Here is a 15,197-nt window from a genome sequence, read left to right as displayed (position 1 = left end):
GGGTACACAGGACACAGTCGCTGCGACTTGCCGTATGTCGCGGATACCTGAGGAAGCAGACACGGCAGCTGGGAGGGTGAGCTCCTAACAAAGGCCACATGCCTTGAACGCAGGATGTATGGCTGCTGCATGAAAAGGCTTTACTGTGGTAGCAGTGCCCAGCTGTGACCACCACACCAGGCTAGCCCTTCCCTGTGAACATATAATGAAGTAATCATGTGCCTTCACCTCTGTATCAGTCAGCTTCCCCATTGCTGAGACACAGTACTCAACACTCACAACTTAAAGAAAGAGAGGTTTAATTTGGCTCACAGTTCAGGAGATTCAGTCCATGGTCTGCTGGCTCTAAGGCAGAAACATCAGGGTAGAGAGAATGTTCACCTCATGGCAGCCAAGAAACAGAGAAAAAAGGAAGGAGCAGGGGACAGGAATACCCCCTTCCTGGTCATGCCTACCTCCTCACAGCACATTCAGCCGTGGGCTCATCGTGGGCAAACCCACCGATGAGTACATCATCTCCCAAGAGCCAATCACCTACCAAACACATGAGCCTTTGGGGGAACATTTTACATCGAAGCCATAACAGCCTCTGACTTCTGTGCACAAGGCTTCCCACTGGAGGGCTGAGCAAGAGGAGAACTTTCCCTGTCCATTACTAATATGCAAACCAGTGCTTGTGACCATGACCAAGAGTTTTGGTTTCTCTCTGCACAGGAGGCGAAGGTGAGGGAGGAAGTGATGTGGAGATCAAATGCTCTTGTCAATGGCCAGTTTTAATCTGGTACAAAGCTACTTAGGTATTGTCAAATAAAAGAGTAACGTGCTGTCTGTAAGACATTCGACACAATACAGAAATACATCAGGTATTTTGCCAGGTATTCCTCAGGCAGAGGACTAATGTCTAGGCTATATAAACAACTAAAAAATATTAGAGCTTTCAAAATAAAAGACCCAATCAAAAAATCGGCAACTGAAATGAATAGACACTTCTCAAAAGAAGAAATACAAATGGCCAGTAGATACATGAAGAAATGTTCAACATTGCTGGCCATTAGAGAAATGCAAATTAAAATAACACCAAGATTCAGTCTTACTCCAGAAAGAGTGGCTGTCATCAAGAAATCAAATAATAAATACTGGTGGGGCTGTGGGGAAAAAAGAACTCTTCTACATTGCTGGTAGGAGTATAAAATGGTGCAACCACTGTTCAAATCAGTATGGTGATTCCTCAAAAAAACTAAAAGTAAAAATTCTATTTGACCCGGCTCTTATCTTCTGGGCATCTTCCCAGAAGAGTTAAAGAAGATATACCACAGTGATGTGCGTATAGCCATGTTTGTAGCAGTGCAATGCATAATAGGTAAATCTTGGCAGCAGCCTATCTGTCCATCAACAGATGAGTGGATAAAGAAAATGTGGCATTTATTACATGGAGTACTAAAGGATAGACTGGAGTCCTTTGTGGGAAAAATGGATGCACCTTGAGATCATAATGTTAAGTGAAAGAAAGACATACAAACTTCGATATTGCATGGCTTCTCTTATATGAGAAACTCAAAGTATAAATAAAGAACAAAATAAAATAAATAATAGGAAATAAGGAGATAGATTTTTTTTTTTGCCAAAGAGAAGGGGGCCAAGAGATGGAAGGGGCAGGGAAGAGGGAGGGGTGAAAAAAGAATTAAGATCTGTTATATAGGGCTGGGGATTTAGCTCAGTGGCAAAAGCGCCTGCCTGGCAAGCGCAAGGTCGTGAGTTCGGTTCCCGGTACCAGAGAAAAACCAAAAAAATAGATCTGTTATATACATGTGCCCACTCCACACAAGGAATGTCATCATTATATACTGCAAACGTGTATTGATTAACAAATGAAAATTGAAGAGACAGATACAGTAAGTAAAACATACACGTTTCTCTTCCTTCCTTCAGTTGCCTCTTGCTGGAAGTAGCTGGGTTTTTAATGGTGAGCGCGGTGCAGTGCTTGGTCAGGATGTGTGTTTCAGGGGAGGGGAGCTCTGGAAGGAGGGAACAGATTTGAGGGCCCAGTCACGGTTAGGTGTCTGCTGTCCAACAGTGAGATGCCGCCAAGTGAGATGGAATTGACATAGAGGAAAATATAACTCCCAGACTGCGGGATGTCAGATATGTTGCGTTCATGTCCCTGGAAATCAAAGAACGAATTCCTACGGACAGTGAAGGTTAAGAGTAGGAAAGGGTTTTGGGGAACAGGAATAACTCCTGAGAGTGAAGAGGACCGGGAAGTGCCACCAGGCCACTTCTCTGAGAATGTTTTGTAGAGCAAAACCATGAGGTGGGGTAGCAGTTAGGGTTTACTAGAGAAACAGATGTAACACAAGATATATAAATGTACGAGAAATCACAAGGTTGGCTTACAGTGGTCAGCCACAGAGTTGGATGAGGAAGCGTGCAGAGGGTGTCTGCACGCTGGAGATTGAAGAGCCCAGCCCTGGGCCTGGAGCTCACTGCAGTGTCCGTGCAAGTCCGTATCAGGAGGCTGATGGGTCTGTGACGGAATGCTGAAGAATCTATGACGAAGGCTGGAGAGCCTACACCAGAAGGCTGAAGAGTCCCAGGCGGAAGCTGAACAGTCTGCACCAGAAGCCAGGAGGTGACCAAGCCAAAGGTGAAGACCGGAGCTCCTCCACACCAGCAGCCAGTCCTTTCTCAGTTTCTTTTTTTTAGGCAGCTTACCCGCCTTGGGGGTGTGGGGGTGGCCCTCTACACCCACACCCTCTGCGGGCCTTGCTCTTGCACAGGCTTAGGACGAATACAAAGTAAGCACCCTGGCTCCCTGCTGAGTCACTTAGCCAGACCTCTAGACTCCCCAAGTTGACACAGAATATCAACCATAACGGGTGGGTACAAAATCACGAAATGTTGGTCAAACTGTAATCAACCAATAAGATTACAAGTATAGCCGCTTAGTTAATATTGATCCAGTAGAGAAGCAGATCATATAGCAAGGGTACATGGAAGGAACAAAAGGCATTTTGGGGAAGGGATGGGTCTAGATGCTCTGGTCATTCACCTGTGTGACCAGTGTCTATCTGGATTTTAATGGATCAGGTAATGCCAATTACAGCATAATTCCAAGTTATTGCTTATCCCTTAGGGGAGGCATTCAGATCTCGTTATTACATCTTTACCTCGAGGCCTGGTCTTCTTCAGATGCACCCATAGTGACAATTCTGATATCTTTATTTTTTTCTGCTGTCCCTCTCTGACTATGTATTAATTTTTGTCTAACTTAGCTGCCTATAATAAAATTGTCACACATGAACAGTTTGATCCTTGGTAGGTCTTCACCTGGCCAGCAGGCTGCTGACCAATCCTTCCCTGTGACCACGGGCTGCCTGCCCAGACCAAGTCACCAGAGCATCACGTTAGTTAGAATAATTTGTTATTATTGCTGTTTTCTGATTTCTTGTCCTTTGTTTGAAAAAAGAAAGGAAAAACATTATGAGGACCACTTTAGAGGATGCCTATTTCCATTGCAGTTCTGATGTCTTCATTGGCTGATTTTTGCCCCCCACAAAAGCACTGTAATGTTGAAGTGTGCACATGTTTTAGAATTGCTTTTTACATTTCTCTACCAGCACATGCAAAGAAAAACGCATGTGATTGCCCAGCTTTGCTTAAGTACAGCATAGTTCTAGAAGAAAACTACTTTTTTCTGATGCCTGGGATCAGAGTAATAGCTCATCCCTCCCTGTCTTTTATTTTTTTTTTTCAAATTGGACCTGTGAATTGTCACCTATTCAACCAGGACCTCAGTGGTGTCTGGTGGGGATCATCAGTGGTGCCAGGCTCATAGCCATAGCAGCCTCTGTCTCCCAAGACTTCTTGTAGATAACGCCCCTGAGTGTGGTCAGAGCCATGGAAACAACACAGTGCTATTTTAAAACACCAGGAAGAGATTCCTTTGGATAAGAGTGAGAGACTTGAGGCCTTGTGGGATACTTGATGGGGAAGTCTGGGAGGTGAACTTGCATCTTGTGTGGCCTTGGGCCGGAAACGTCTCACTCAATAAACAGATATGTCTGATATATGCCAGGAACTGATCATAGCCAAAAGTCACTGTCTCCTTGGTGTCTACAAATGCTCATTGCCCTGCCTGCCTGCCTGCCTGCCTGAGGGCAGCCTGTGTGGCTGTCAGAGAAAGGATTCTAAACACTCTCAGGAGTTCTACTGGGACATTTCCTGCCCTAAGAAGAAAAGTGGAAGGAAAAGAAAAATTAGAAAACAATCCTACACCGTCTTATGTTAATAAGACAACCTCATGACAACCCTCCAAGTTATCCACATGTTAAAGATGAAGAAGCTGTGGTTCAGGGGCATTTTCCAGCCTTTCACAGCTGTCAGGTGATTGAATCAGGATTCAGATCCAGGCCTCTGTGTATCCGAAGCCCTGTGACCTTCCAGCATGGATTTGAGAAACACCAAGGATGAGCAGTGCCAACAGGGCGTAAGGTTGCTCTCCAGGAGGTGTAAGGGAAATTGGCCACGGGTCCTCTTCCCACCAGAGTGATTGCATCAGTCTGCTTTCATCGCTGTAACAAATGTGACTGGAGATGATCACCGTGGAAGAAGGACAGGTTTATTTTGATTTGGGCTCGTTGCCTCTGGGCCTGTGGTCAGGCAGCACCTCGTGGCCGAAGCACGTAGTAGAACATGCTTATTACCTCATGGTGACCAGGAGGTGGGGACGGGATCCCACAGTCCTGCCAGGGTGCCAGTGACCCAGCTTCCTCCTGCTAGGCGTTCCTTCTCTCCCTCTCCCTTTTCCTCTCCCTCTCCCTCTCCCTTTTCCTCTCACTCTCCCTCTCCCTTTCCCTGTCCCCCACCCCCTCCATCTCTCTCTCCTCTCCCTCTTGCTTTCTTTTTTCTAGACAGGGTCTAGCTATATAGTTCAGGCTGGCCTTGAACTCATTATGTAGCCCAAGCTGGCCTTAAACTCACAGTGATCCTCTGTGGCCTCCCAATAGCACCACAGACTGGTAACCAAGTGTTCGACACATGGGCCTTTGGAGGACACTTATCCAAATCACAGTGGTGATCATCTATAAGGAGCATCCAGTGATTCCACAGCAGACAGCAGGCACGTTCCCCAGGACAAGAGGGTTTGAAGGCTTGTTCAGAGCTGAGCTGGTGATGAAGGTGTCCAGAGGATCACTTTTAGGGAAAGCATCTGATCTCAGCCTTTTCCACTATAGCTGTGATTCCATCAGTGGGTTACACATGCTGATTGAGTGGCTGCTGTAGGCATTGTACGTGGAAGTCATTAAGAAGCACAGGACATCATGTACCCTTGGAGAGGTATGCAGGGAGAGGGAGGTGCGAAGGACAATTCGCGGGGTGCACAGGACAGTAGGTGTTGGAAGTAAGACAGGAGAGCCGGAAGGAGGCCCTGACACTAGTTCCACACGGGACCTCACACAGAGTGAGGAGGCAAAGCTAGGCCAAGGGTGAGGAGGGGACTTGGCCGCTCTCACCCAGAGTGGCGGGAGGAGCCATCCATGGGTGTCAGGATCAAGCTGGGGCTGGGGACCAGGGAGCTGACCCCATTCTCCCTCCTGTCCTTACACAAACAGCGGACAGACAAATGTCCCAAAACCTGAGCAGAAGCGTTTACCTCCTCCTGTGTTCTTGAGATGCTTCCCCACATTTCTGTCCCCTTCACCTTTACCATGTTAGTCTAAATTCTGGACAGAATTTTTCTTTCTTACACATTGAGGTATGATGCAAAAACTGTGAATGTTTAAATTTTTAAAAAATTATTACAGTGAAAGACACATTGCCATGAACCCCCCTCAAAATCCCCCCATCATTTCAGACACACATATCCCATGGTTCTTTCCACTTTCTCAGCAATTCTGGGAGTCCTCTTTCGTGAGCTCAGTTGTCCTGTCATGACTGCCTGAGTCCACTCAAAACGTCCACCCTTCTTGGGCATTTGGACTTCGGGGGAGAGCCAGAAGTTGCCTGGTGCCAGCTGCAGGGAGTACAGCGGACGAGGACACGGTGTCGTGATTTTCCAGGCCCGTCTTCTGTGGGACGGCACTAGGAAGCAGCCTTCACTGTATTTTCTGATCACACCTTACAAGGACACTCATGAGAGAGGACTTCCAGAACTGCATCGAAACTTGCCTGAGCAACTACTTTGAAGGTAACGAGACGCAATACAATAACCATTGTTAATTTATTATCTTGTTTTGAAATTGTGTGTCACTGTTTTTATTAGTTTTTCTTCCTCTTTAAAATTTAAAAAAAAAAAAAAAACTGGCCAGAATGATGGCATGAGTGTGTTCAAAGTGAGCAGAGGTATTCTGAGGGGGACTCATGGCAATGTGTCTTTTCCTGTAGTAACTTTTTAAAAAAAAATTTAAACATTAACTGTAGATTTTGTAAGACTTCCTTGACCATATTTTGCAGAGTTTCAAAATGAACCAAAGAAACCCAGGTGTTAAACCAAGTCTGAGAAACAAGAGTGAGCCAGCTCTCTGGAGACAAGAAATGCAAGGTTGGAATGTTTGAGGGCCGCAGTCTGTAAGAGGCAGTGTCACATTCTGTGTACTCGAGGCTGTGCCCCAAAGAAAATGCAGAGCGAGGCTCCGTGTCCCCGAATCAGGGAGGCAGCATGTGAGATTATTGCAGAAGGAACCTTGACTTTGGAATTTCCTGAGTTTTTAGAACTCTTGAGGTTGAGGATGGTGTGTTTTCAGCCTCAAAGAATTTTCCAACCGCAAAGTGAACCCGCGGCAGGGGAGTGTCAGACTGTAGTTCTGTTCTCCCGCCCGAGCTGGTCACTTTGTCTGTACTCTGGGTGTGTTCAAGTGTGGCTGGGTGACTCTCTCTTAGGTCCTAGAGGAGTGCGGACTGGTCTTTGTCTCAGACCGAAGTCCCAAAGGGCAGCCGCTATGAGCCTGGCTTTTTCAGACCTACTGCATTTACTTGTACGGTTACTGTTGCTCGTGTTTCACTTTCCAAATTTTGAATTAGTCATCGCCGTTTAGAAATTGGGTGATTTCCACACACCAGTCCAGATTCCCAGAGTCTTTGGGAAATGTGCAACAGCTGGGCATTAATGTTGGGCCTGCGCTTGCACATGGTGGACAGGTGTTTGCCAAGTCAGCACGGCACCAGCATCCCAGCCACTCCCACTGGAGACCTGGCCAGCTGCATCCTCACCCCTTTGTTGGTTCACTTATTCATGCCATGCTGTGCTGGACTCTGAGGCTACAGAGGTAAAGTGAGGCCCTGATTCCAGGGAGGGTCGCATGCACACGTCATTGTCTCCCTTCCTGGTGGACAGCGGCTTCACTGCATGAAGCGGGCATCTTAAGTAGAGTCTCTCACCCTCTGACCATCAGCATCTGAGGCTACATAATTCTTCATTGTGGGGGTGCTGTCCTGTGCCTTGTAGGATGCCCAGGGGCAAAGTGAACCCAAGCTGCTGCACGTTAGTGTGGCATCCCCTCGGGCATAGTGGACAATGTCTCAACATTGTGAAGCACCCCTTGGGAGGGGGCCAAAATCATCCTGTCAGAAATCACCGATCTTACGGTTCATGGACACCAGTGAAGAAAACGCCATTTGAAACGAGCAAGATGCTTTGGAATTTGCTTATCTCTTGGTTGCAGATTTGGATGAGCTCAGGGGTCCGGTCATTAGTGTCCCTGCCACCTACTCTGGCCTTGGCTCTGAGAGCGTTGGTGCACTGAGTGACAGCTCTGTATGCAGGCTCGTCCTTCGCACCAGGCTGCGAGCAAGGGTTTGTGCACCTTTGCGTGGCACCTGGCACAGAGAGCCACCTGAGTAACCAGCCTCCTGATACTGTCCCCGAGCTGGCCACCAACCAGGCACCCAGGGTTAATCAGTTGTCAAAGTCTTCAATTAAAAGCAACTGCTCTTGTCCAGCCAATTATCTTGTTTTTAATTATAAAAACAATCCATCTCAAACTTAGTCATTTCAATATCCAGATTTCTATTTAATTATGAATTTTTTAATTAACAGAGGCTGATGGTGTATACTGATATTCATTTCCTGTATTTTGAAATCTTGGCAAAGGAGGTTTGACACTGAAAAGAGACTCCGGCCCATGAGCAGTGTCCCTGGCCAGTAGAATTTGTTGTTGGGCCTCCTCTCTGAGTCCCCTTGTAGAGTCAGAGAACCACCTTTCTCTTTGGAATGGTCTAGGAAGAAGCCAGGGAAAGAACAACCCAAGCACAACTTCTGCATTCTCGGGACTCTGTGATAGACTTCCCCTTGGCCTGCCATTCACTGAACCTGTCGTTGATCACAGAGAGCTTCCCAGCGGTGAGAATCCTTGAAGTTGAGCCTGGTCTTTAGAAAATACTCTACATCGTCTTTCAGTGAAGATGTTGGAGCCCTTTGATTTTAGGGAACTTCATGGAAACTGCCCAAGCCTGTACATAGCAAGAATGAATTTAGTGGCAAAGAAAACTTTCCCACTCCAAAATACCTTTAGGATCACAGTGTCTGAAATGTATCAGTTTTCCATCTGAATACAAATTTGAAATCTCTTTAAAATGCCATCTAACTAGGGCCTTCTTGATAACTATTGCTTATGACCTCTAATTTTATTACAGTTCAACAGATGCAGAGTTGCTACTCAGCAAGGCTCTGTGGGAATTGGAGATCAGGCAGATGCATTTTGGTGTCATTTGGAATATAGATGGGAGACAGGGTCCAAGTTTAATGGCTCATTCATTGATTCAGTAGTTACTGGGTGCTGCATTAGGGGGATTCCTACAGCCAGCAAAAGGGCAGAGTCTCCATCCTGTCTGTTGGATTCCTAGGAATTAATTGAATGATTGCTATAATAAACATAAAATTGAGACACAAGACATGACTTTGGCCCCCCATAGAAGAGAGAAGGGCTGGGGGGCCCTGAAATGACCTTGGGGAAGAGAAGCTTGTGTTGAGTATCTCTGGGGACATATGCTCTGCAATCTGATGTTTATGCCTTAGCTACGTGGAGTGTGTTCATTTCAGGAATGACAGGGATTACCAGATTTTCAAACAGTTCAGTCAAGATCTGACTTAAATAGTTGTAATGCTGTTAAGAGTCTTGGACCCTATGTCGGCTTCTCCTGCTATTTAGAAAACAGCATCAAAGCTCACCCCCTGGGCGGTCTTCACAGTCAGTGCACCAAGGCTTGTTTTCATTTGAGCATTCACTAAGCTCCTTGGGTGTTTCCTGAAATAACTGCACCAAAGGGATGGAAAGCAAGGTCATTTTATTCAGCGTTGTTCTGAGTCTGTGGGAGGACAAGTGACTGAGGGCCAGCCACCCTCCGCAGGGCCCGCTCCCTGGTGATTAAGGATTAGTGGGAAGTGTATAAATGCTGAGTCCTATCACATTTGCAGAAGTGAAAGCCTCCAACACAAAGCCCCATGCAGCCTTTGCCTTGGGTGGCAGTGACCCTGTACCTTGGGTCCTAGAGATGGCACCTGCGTTCTTTACCTGGTACTGGAGAGCAGCAGATCTGCTTCGAAGGAAAAGCCAGGCCTTCAGAGGAGAGCCTGTGTGGCCAAAGAATGACTTCCCCTCCCCTCTCCTCTCCTCTCCAGAGGAGAAAGGCGACAGAGCCCCAGCTTTGTACACTGAACAAGACAAGGGACAGGCAGGCCCCAACCTCATGCATGGACTGTGTTTCAAAATGTGACCTTTTGCAACTTGGACCACAGTTTCTCCCGGAATCAGTCCTATCAGTGATGACAATAGGTTAGGAAAGTCCTCAGAAGTACATTTGGTTCCTAACATAGACACTAATTCCAGTCACACTGTTGTGAGTTAAATAGACTTAATCCATATATTCAAAGTCATAATGTGATTTCCATAGGAACAAGGAAAGAACATTCTTGCTCAGTGCTTAAGCTACTCAGCATGCATCTCCTTCACCTGCTCCCTCCCCAGCTCTGCTGTCAGCAGGGTAGGGACACCTCCTGTCCTCCCTCAGTGACCAGCTCCTGGACCAGTGCGAAGAGGGAGGTCATGGAGGCCACAAGGATGTCCCCAGTCTCCAGGGCAAGGAAGGAGTAGGTTTGCACTCTCTTGTCCCAGAAGGCAGTGTCTGACTTGCAGGTAAGATGCTAAGACTCAGCCGCTGGGGCACTGGGAGGAGGACTCATATCTCGATCAGTCCACAAAGCCAACCCAGTGCCCTTTACAATGAAGATGCCCATGAGACCCACTCATCTGATGACAGAGCTACTCGCCAGGGTGACAGGCTGGATTGCATGGCAGGACAGGCCCCTCACTGGACATCTTTGGGTAGAAATCAGGTAGCCAGCTGCCAGTAGGCCCACTGATGAGGGATGGTTGCTCTAGAAGCATAGTTGGTTGGAAAATAATCATATTTTATCGATTGCCCATTATAGGCAGCATTATGGTTTAGATCTAAAATATCACCCAAAAGTCTCTCATGTAGATTCAGTAACTGAATATGCTGTGAGGACATGCAGCCTGGTTGGAGGTTGGTCCCTAGGGGTGTGAGCTGGAAGGATATATTCTTGTCCTGGCTCTTCCCTTTCCTCTCTGCTTCCTGCCTGCCATTATACAAGCAGCTTTTCTCCTCCAGGCCCTGCTACTGTGTGCATCTGCCTTGGAGCTAGCTAACCGTGTACTGAACCCACTGAAACTGTGAGCCAAAATGAACTTCTCTTCCTTTGAATTGTGGGTATGGGGTATTTCGTCCCGCCAGTGGAAAAGGGACAAAAACATAGGCCTAACTCAGAGTGGGCTGCTTCAGGTGTATTATTTTTGAGCCTCACAGACACTGTTAGATGTGATCAGCTTCCATGGTCCAGGTAGGGAAACTAAGGCTAAATAACATCCCTAAGATTACAGTAAATAAATGCCTGAGCCAGAACTTGAACTCAGGTCTGCCTGATTTCAAGTTTATTAATTTTGTCTCACAGATAGCCGGTTCATTTTTTTTCTACCAGAGGTGGAGAGTTATACAAGTTACTATGTGTCAGAGTCACCCACATAGGTGGTTCTTTTCACTGGGAAGGTAATGTGAGCATCCTGTGTGTTTCACATGTTCAGCACCCCAGACTGTTAGATCCAGGTACTGTGTCTGAATGCGTGGGTGCCGTCTCTAACTGAGCCATGAGATGATGGGGTATCAGAAGGATGGACAGAGAGGGAGGGAAGAAAATGGACTGGTGGACAGGGCATTTGTTCCCTCTGAAAAAAAACTCTTCATGGTGATAGGCCAGACCCTACAAGAAAATGACAGAGGACTCCGATACCAGCTTGGTTCCTGAAGAGTTTAAAATAGAGAAGGGAGAGACCTTTCATGTGTGACGCTTGCGGCGTGTTAAAATATTCAGCTCTTCCCTTCTGCGCTCTCTTCAGTCCCCACACTGCTGCTTCCTGTGCACTGCACTGACCATATTTCTTTCCATGCTGGTGGGAAATTCATGATTCCCCATCTGTAGGTTCACCTTTAAATGTTCCATCCGTCTAAGTGAAATAAAAAGATTGGGACACCCGTACCTTACCACTTAGAAGAGTATGACTACCTGCATAATTTCACATCTCTCAGCCCGCTTTAGCCAAAAGCACCTGAGGCCCTGTGGAAGCCCTCCATGCCCCACCCCATGGTCCCTCCAGAGAGCATTAGGTCAGGATGAGTGACCACACCACCTTCCTCTCTGTGACAGTGTGGAAGCCAGCCTCCAGGCCCCTCACCACCTGGCCTGTACTCAAGGTTTGCCCCGGGGTGACAGGGCGGTGTCTGGGCTGGTTTAAGGGTGGGGCAGTGGCAGGGGAGAAGCCCCCTGCCCTCTTGGATGTGGCTGTTGGGCGGCCCAGGCATCTGCAGGGCATGGAAAGCTGATGACCCCTGCTGTTGTTCACAGCTTCCTGCTGGGTGGGCTCGGAGAGGCCTTGCTGGTTTTCTCAGAGCGGAAGGGCTCCTGATAACGGTGCTCAAGGAAGGAGACTCATGGGTGGAGACCGCTGAGCCCTGGCCTCAAGCTCCCTGTTGGCCCGTCAGAAAGACCACGAGGTGGAGGACTGAGCCCTGGCCGTGCCCTGAACAGGCTGTGTGCTGCAAAGACGCAGCTGCTTCCAGTGGCTTCGGGGAGAACTTTCTGGGACATCTGGGCCGCCACAGAAGAATGGCCAACCTTGCATTTTCCCTCTGGGACTCTGGACTGTGCTGTGTTCAGTTCTGCAGAAAGAGGAAGTGCAGGATCTCACCAGGGCAGCTCCACGCACCTTGATCATCCTGATCGTCCTGGAGGCCTCGGTGTACTAAACGCCCCCACCCAGCCTGCTTCGTCTTCGCCTGCTCTCTGCTTCTCACCTAAGGTAAAAATGTTCAGAGTGACCTTTACACAAAGTAGCCTGCAACTTGCTTTCGTTCTTCACCCAGGCTGTCAAACTTTCTGTAGACTGATGATCAAACAGGAAAGCCTTATTCCTTTGCTCCCACAGCTAACTCCTGAGATTAGTTCCTTTCCACTCGCAGAAAGTGGCATCTGCCCAAACGGCACCTCATGCCTGTCTCTTCAGCTACCCTCTAAGCACATGACGCGTCCTGAGCCTCCAGAGAAGGACCGAAGCCCAGTCCCACTCCCAGCAGGAATACTGACCCCAGAAACTTGTGCTGGAAAGTTTTAGACCCTTTTGGTTTCTAGCCAAGGGGTATTTGGGGTTTTGTTTCGTTTTCTATCACATTCCAGAGTCCTGTTGTTTCTTAAATCTCAGGTCTTTCTTGCCATCCTGTTTCCTTCTGTCTCCATCTATTTGTGGCCATTTTTTCTCAAGCTATAGCCGCCATCTTTTAGGTCCAAGTTCACACACTCAGCCCTGAACTCAGAGGTCTGCAAGGGGTGGGGCCGCCCAGCTCCCTGCAGTCCTGGCAGCTCTCACAGGCTGGGACTGGGTCCCCCGCAGGTAGTCTCCAGGTAACCCCCAGGCTTCTGTCACCCCCATGCCCTCAGTCCCACTGGCACAAGTCAACACCAAGGTCGTGCTGTTTGTACAGATACAGTAACGTTTGTTTTCTGTGCAGAGAGGCACGGTTCTGTGCAGTTGTGCAGTATTACTGATCTGCTGTGGGTACAGAGAAAATAAACTTTATTTTCTTGGTAGTTTGCCTTTTTTTTTAAGCCCTGGGAGTCGGGGTGGGAGGAGAATTGCAGAAAAGGTTGTTGGTATCCCTGGGGAGGGATTTCTTTGTATCTTTGTGTGTGTGTGTGTGTGTGTGTGTGTGTGTGTGTGTGTGTGTGTGAGAGAGAGAGAGAGAGAGAGAGAGAGAGAGAGAGAGAAACAGAGAGAGACACAGAGAGAGAGAGACAGAGAGATACAAAGGGTTGAACCTAGGGCTTTCTCACTGAATTTATTTTTGTTTTGAGATAGAGTCTCAGTAAATTGCTAAGTTGCCCAGGCTGGGCTCAAACTTGCAACCCTCCTGCCTCAGCCTCCCAGGGTGCTGGGATTACAGGTGTGCACCGCCACACCTGACAAGTTCTCATATCTTTAACCCAGGAGGACCAGACACCTCCTTCTGCCACATCTCAGCCTCGTACTTCTCAGTATGAAAGGGCCCACGTGGCACCTTGTTAACCTGGGCTGGCCATAGTGTTCCCACAAGAACTGAATCAGAGTCAGACCAAGCTCACACGTGCTGTAAGCATGGAAATACACTGATGTGAAGATTTTGTGTAAAAAATGGAACACATTATAATTTTTATATTGATCACACAGTAAAATAATATCTGATATCAGCTATAAATAAACATGAAATGTATATTCTCAAAGTTCATTTTTTCTTTTTGCCTTTTATAGTGTGGTCACTAGGAAGTTTTAATGTGCAGCTGTGGTGCGGGCGGTCTCTGCTGGTCAGTGTGAATTCAGAGCAGTTCATCCGGGCCCAGGAAGTGGCAAAGGAGGGGTGTGGGTGGTGCCAACCTGGCAGTGCTACCTACAGCTGCAGCTGCTGGTGCTTACTATGTGCCAAGCACTGCCTGCACTACGGCTTTGATTCTTTCCACTGGGGTACAGTGACATATCCCCATTTCCCAAGCAGGTCAGAGAGATTCGGTAACTTTTCCAGGGTCGCCCAGCAGGGGCTCGAACCCTGCGGCCTTCTAGGCTTCGCTCTAGAGTTCTGCTGAGGAGACAGAAGCCCTGACACAGCACAGGGAACCCATGCGGGGCGGACCTGGGGACCCCCGGGGTCATGGGGACCTCCTTCTCAAGACCACGTTCCCTCCCTTTGTCCAAGAGCGAGGTCTGTGGCCTGCCTCCCCATACATTCCTCCCCAGCCCCCTCCCCCAGCTCGTGTCCCAGATGCCCCGACGGCTGGGCGCCCGGAGCGCTCGGGAGAAACCATCACCCTGCGCTTCCGGGACAAGCAGCCCTGTGCTGAACTCGCAGACTCAGTTCCCCGGCGGTTGGATGTTGGTGGTTGGAGTGGGAGTGCGGGCCACAGCACACCGAGGTCGCCCGTCTCTTCGCTGGGCCTGCGGTGTGGAAGGGGGCGCTGTCCCAGATGCGCCGGGACTTGCGGGGGGATGGTACTGCGCATGCTCAGAAGGGCAGGGCCCAGACACCCCTGTTGAGTAGTGGCTGTGAACCACGTACTGAAGAACATGGGATCCGCTAGAAGTCCCAGTGGTAGGGGTGACTGTGGTCCTTGGGTTCTTGTTCTAGAGAAAGAGGTCCAAGGACTGAGGTCCTTGGCCTTTTCCTAGCCCTACCCAGCACCCCAGGCTTCAGGTTCCCTCCCCTAACCCAGCTGGGAGTCTCCAGAGATGCCCCCCGCAGTGGCCCTGTGTCCTCCTCTGCACAAGTCCGGCTGGCTCTCTGATGTGCCAGTAGCAGTGGGCTGCGCTGGCAATGGTGCGGTGTGACTTCCGAGGGCAGGTCCAGACCAGTGTCCGGGAGCTGTGAAACCAGGCCCAGGTGCCCAAGCCAGCCTCGCAGCCATCCCACCACTGCCCTGCACCGTCTGGACCGGCCCACTGACCAGCTGGAGAGACTGCAGGCACTGCCACATGGGGCAGAGTGCTCACCCAGCTGAGCGGTGACCAGAAGAATCCCTGAGCACAAAATCATGAGATAACGATAAAATTGTCTCAAGCCGCCATGGTTTTGGACCGTCTGTTACATAGCAGAAGAAAACGGAGCAA

The 15,197-nt window shown here is 48.7% G+C and overlaps 1 protein-coding gene across 12 annotated transcripts in view; it reads left to right on the top strand.

Moving 5' to 3' along the window:
* Tmem241 (transmembrane protein 241) overlaps positions 1–15,197 on the top strand; it is a 127,263-nt gene that overhangs the window by 96,996 nt on the left and 15,070 nt on the right. For 5 of the 12 annotated variants that reach the window (XM_013503693.1, XM_013503447.1, XM_013503471.1 and 2 more), the window contains one exon: positions 11,915–13,153. The exons of 1 other annotated variant lie outside the window; for it this stretch is intronic. In XM_013503693.1, the coding sequence (XP_013359147.1) occupies positions 11,915–12,280 (366 nt within the window). In that variant the 3' untranslated portion in view covers positions 12,281–13,153. Of the gene's footprint in view, positions 1–5,234; positions 5,869–5,889; positions 6,188–11,598; positions 11,690–11,914; positions 13,154–15,197 lie in introns of those variants that run through there. 6 more of the 12 variants (XM_005372698.2, XM_013503525.1, XR_001230962.1 and 3 more) reach the window with 5 other exon arrangements.

Source organism: Chinchilla lanigera, unplaced genomic scaffold (assembly GCF_000276665.1).
Source record: "Chinchilla lanigera isolate Chin_1 unplaced genomic scaffold, ChiLan1.0 scaffold00001, whole genome shotgun sequence".
NCBI lineage: Eukaryota > Metazoa > Chordata > Mammalia > Rodentia > Chinchillidae > Chinchilla > Chinchilla lanigera.
Note: the sequence above shows the minus strand (reverse complement) of the source record. Positions and strands in the feature narration are given on the sequence as shown.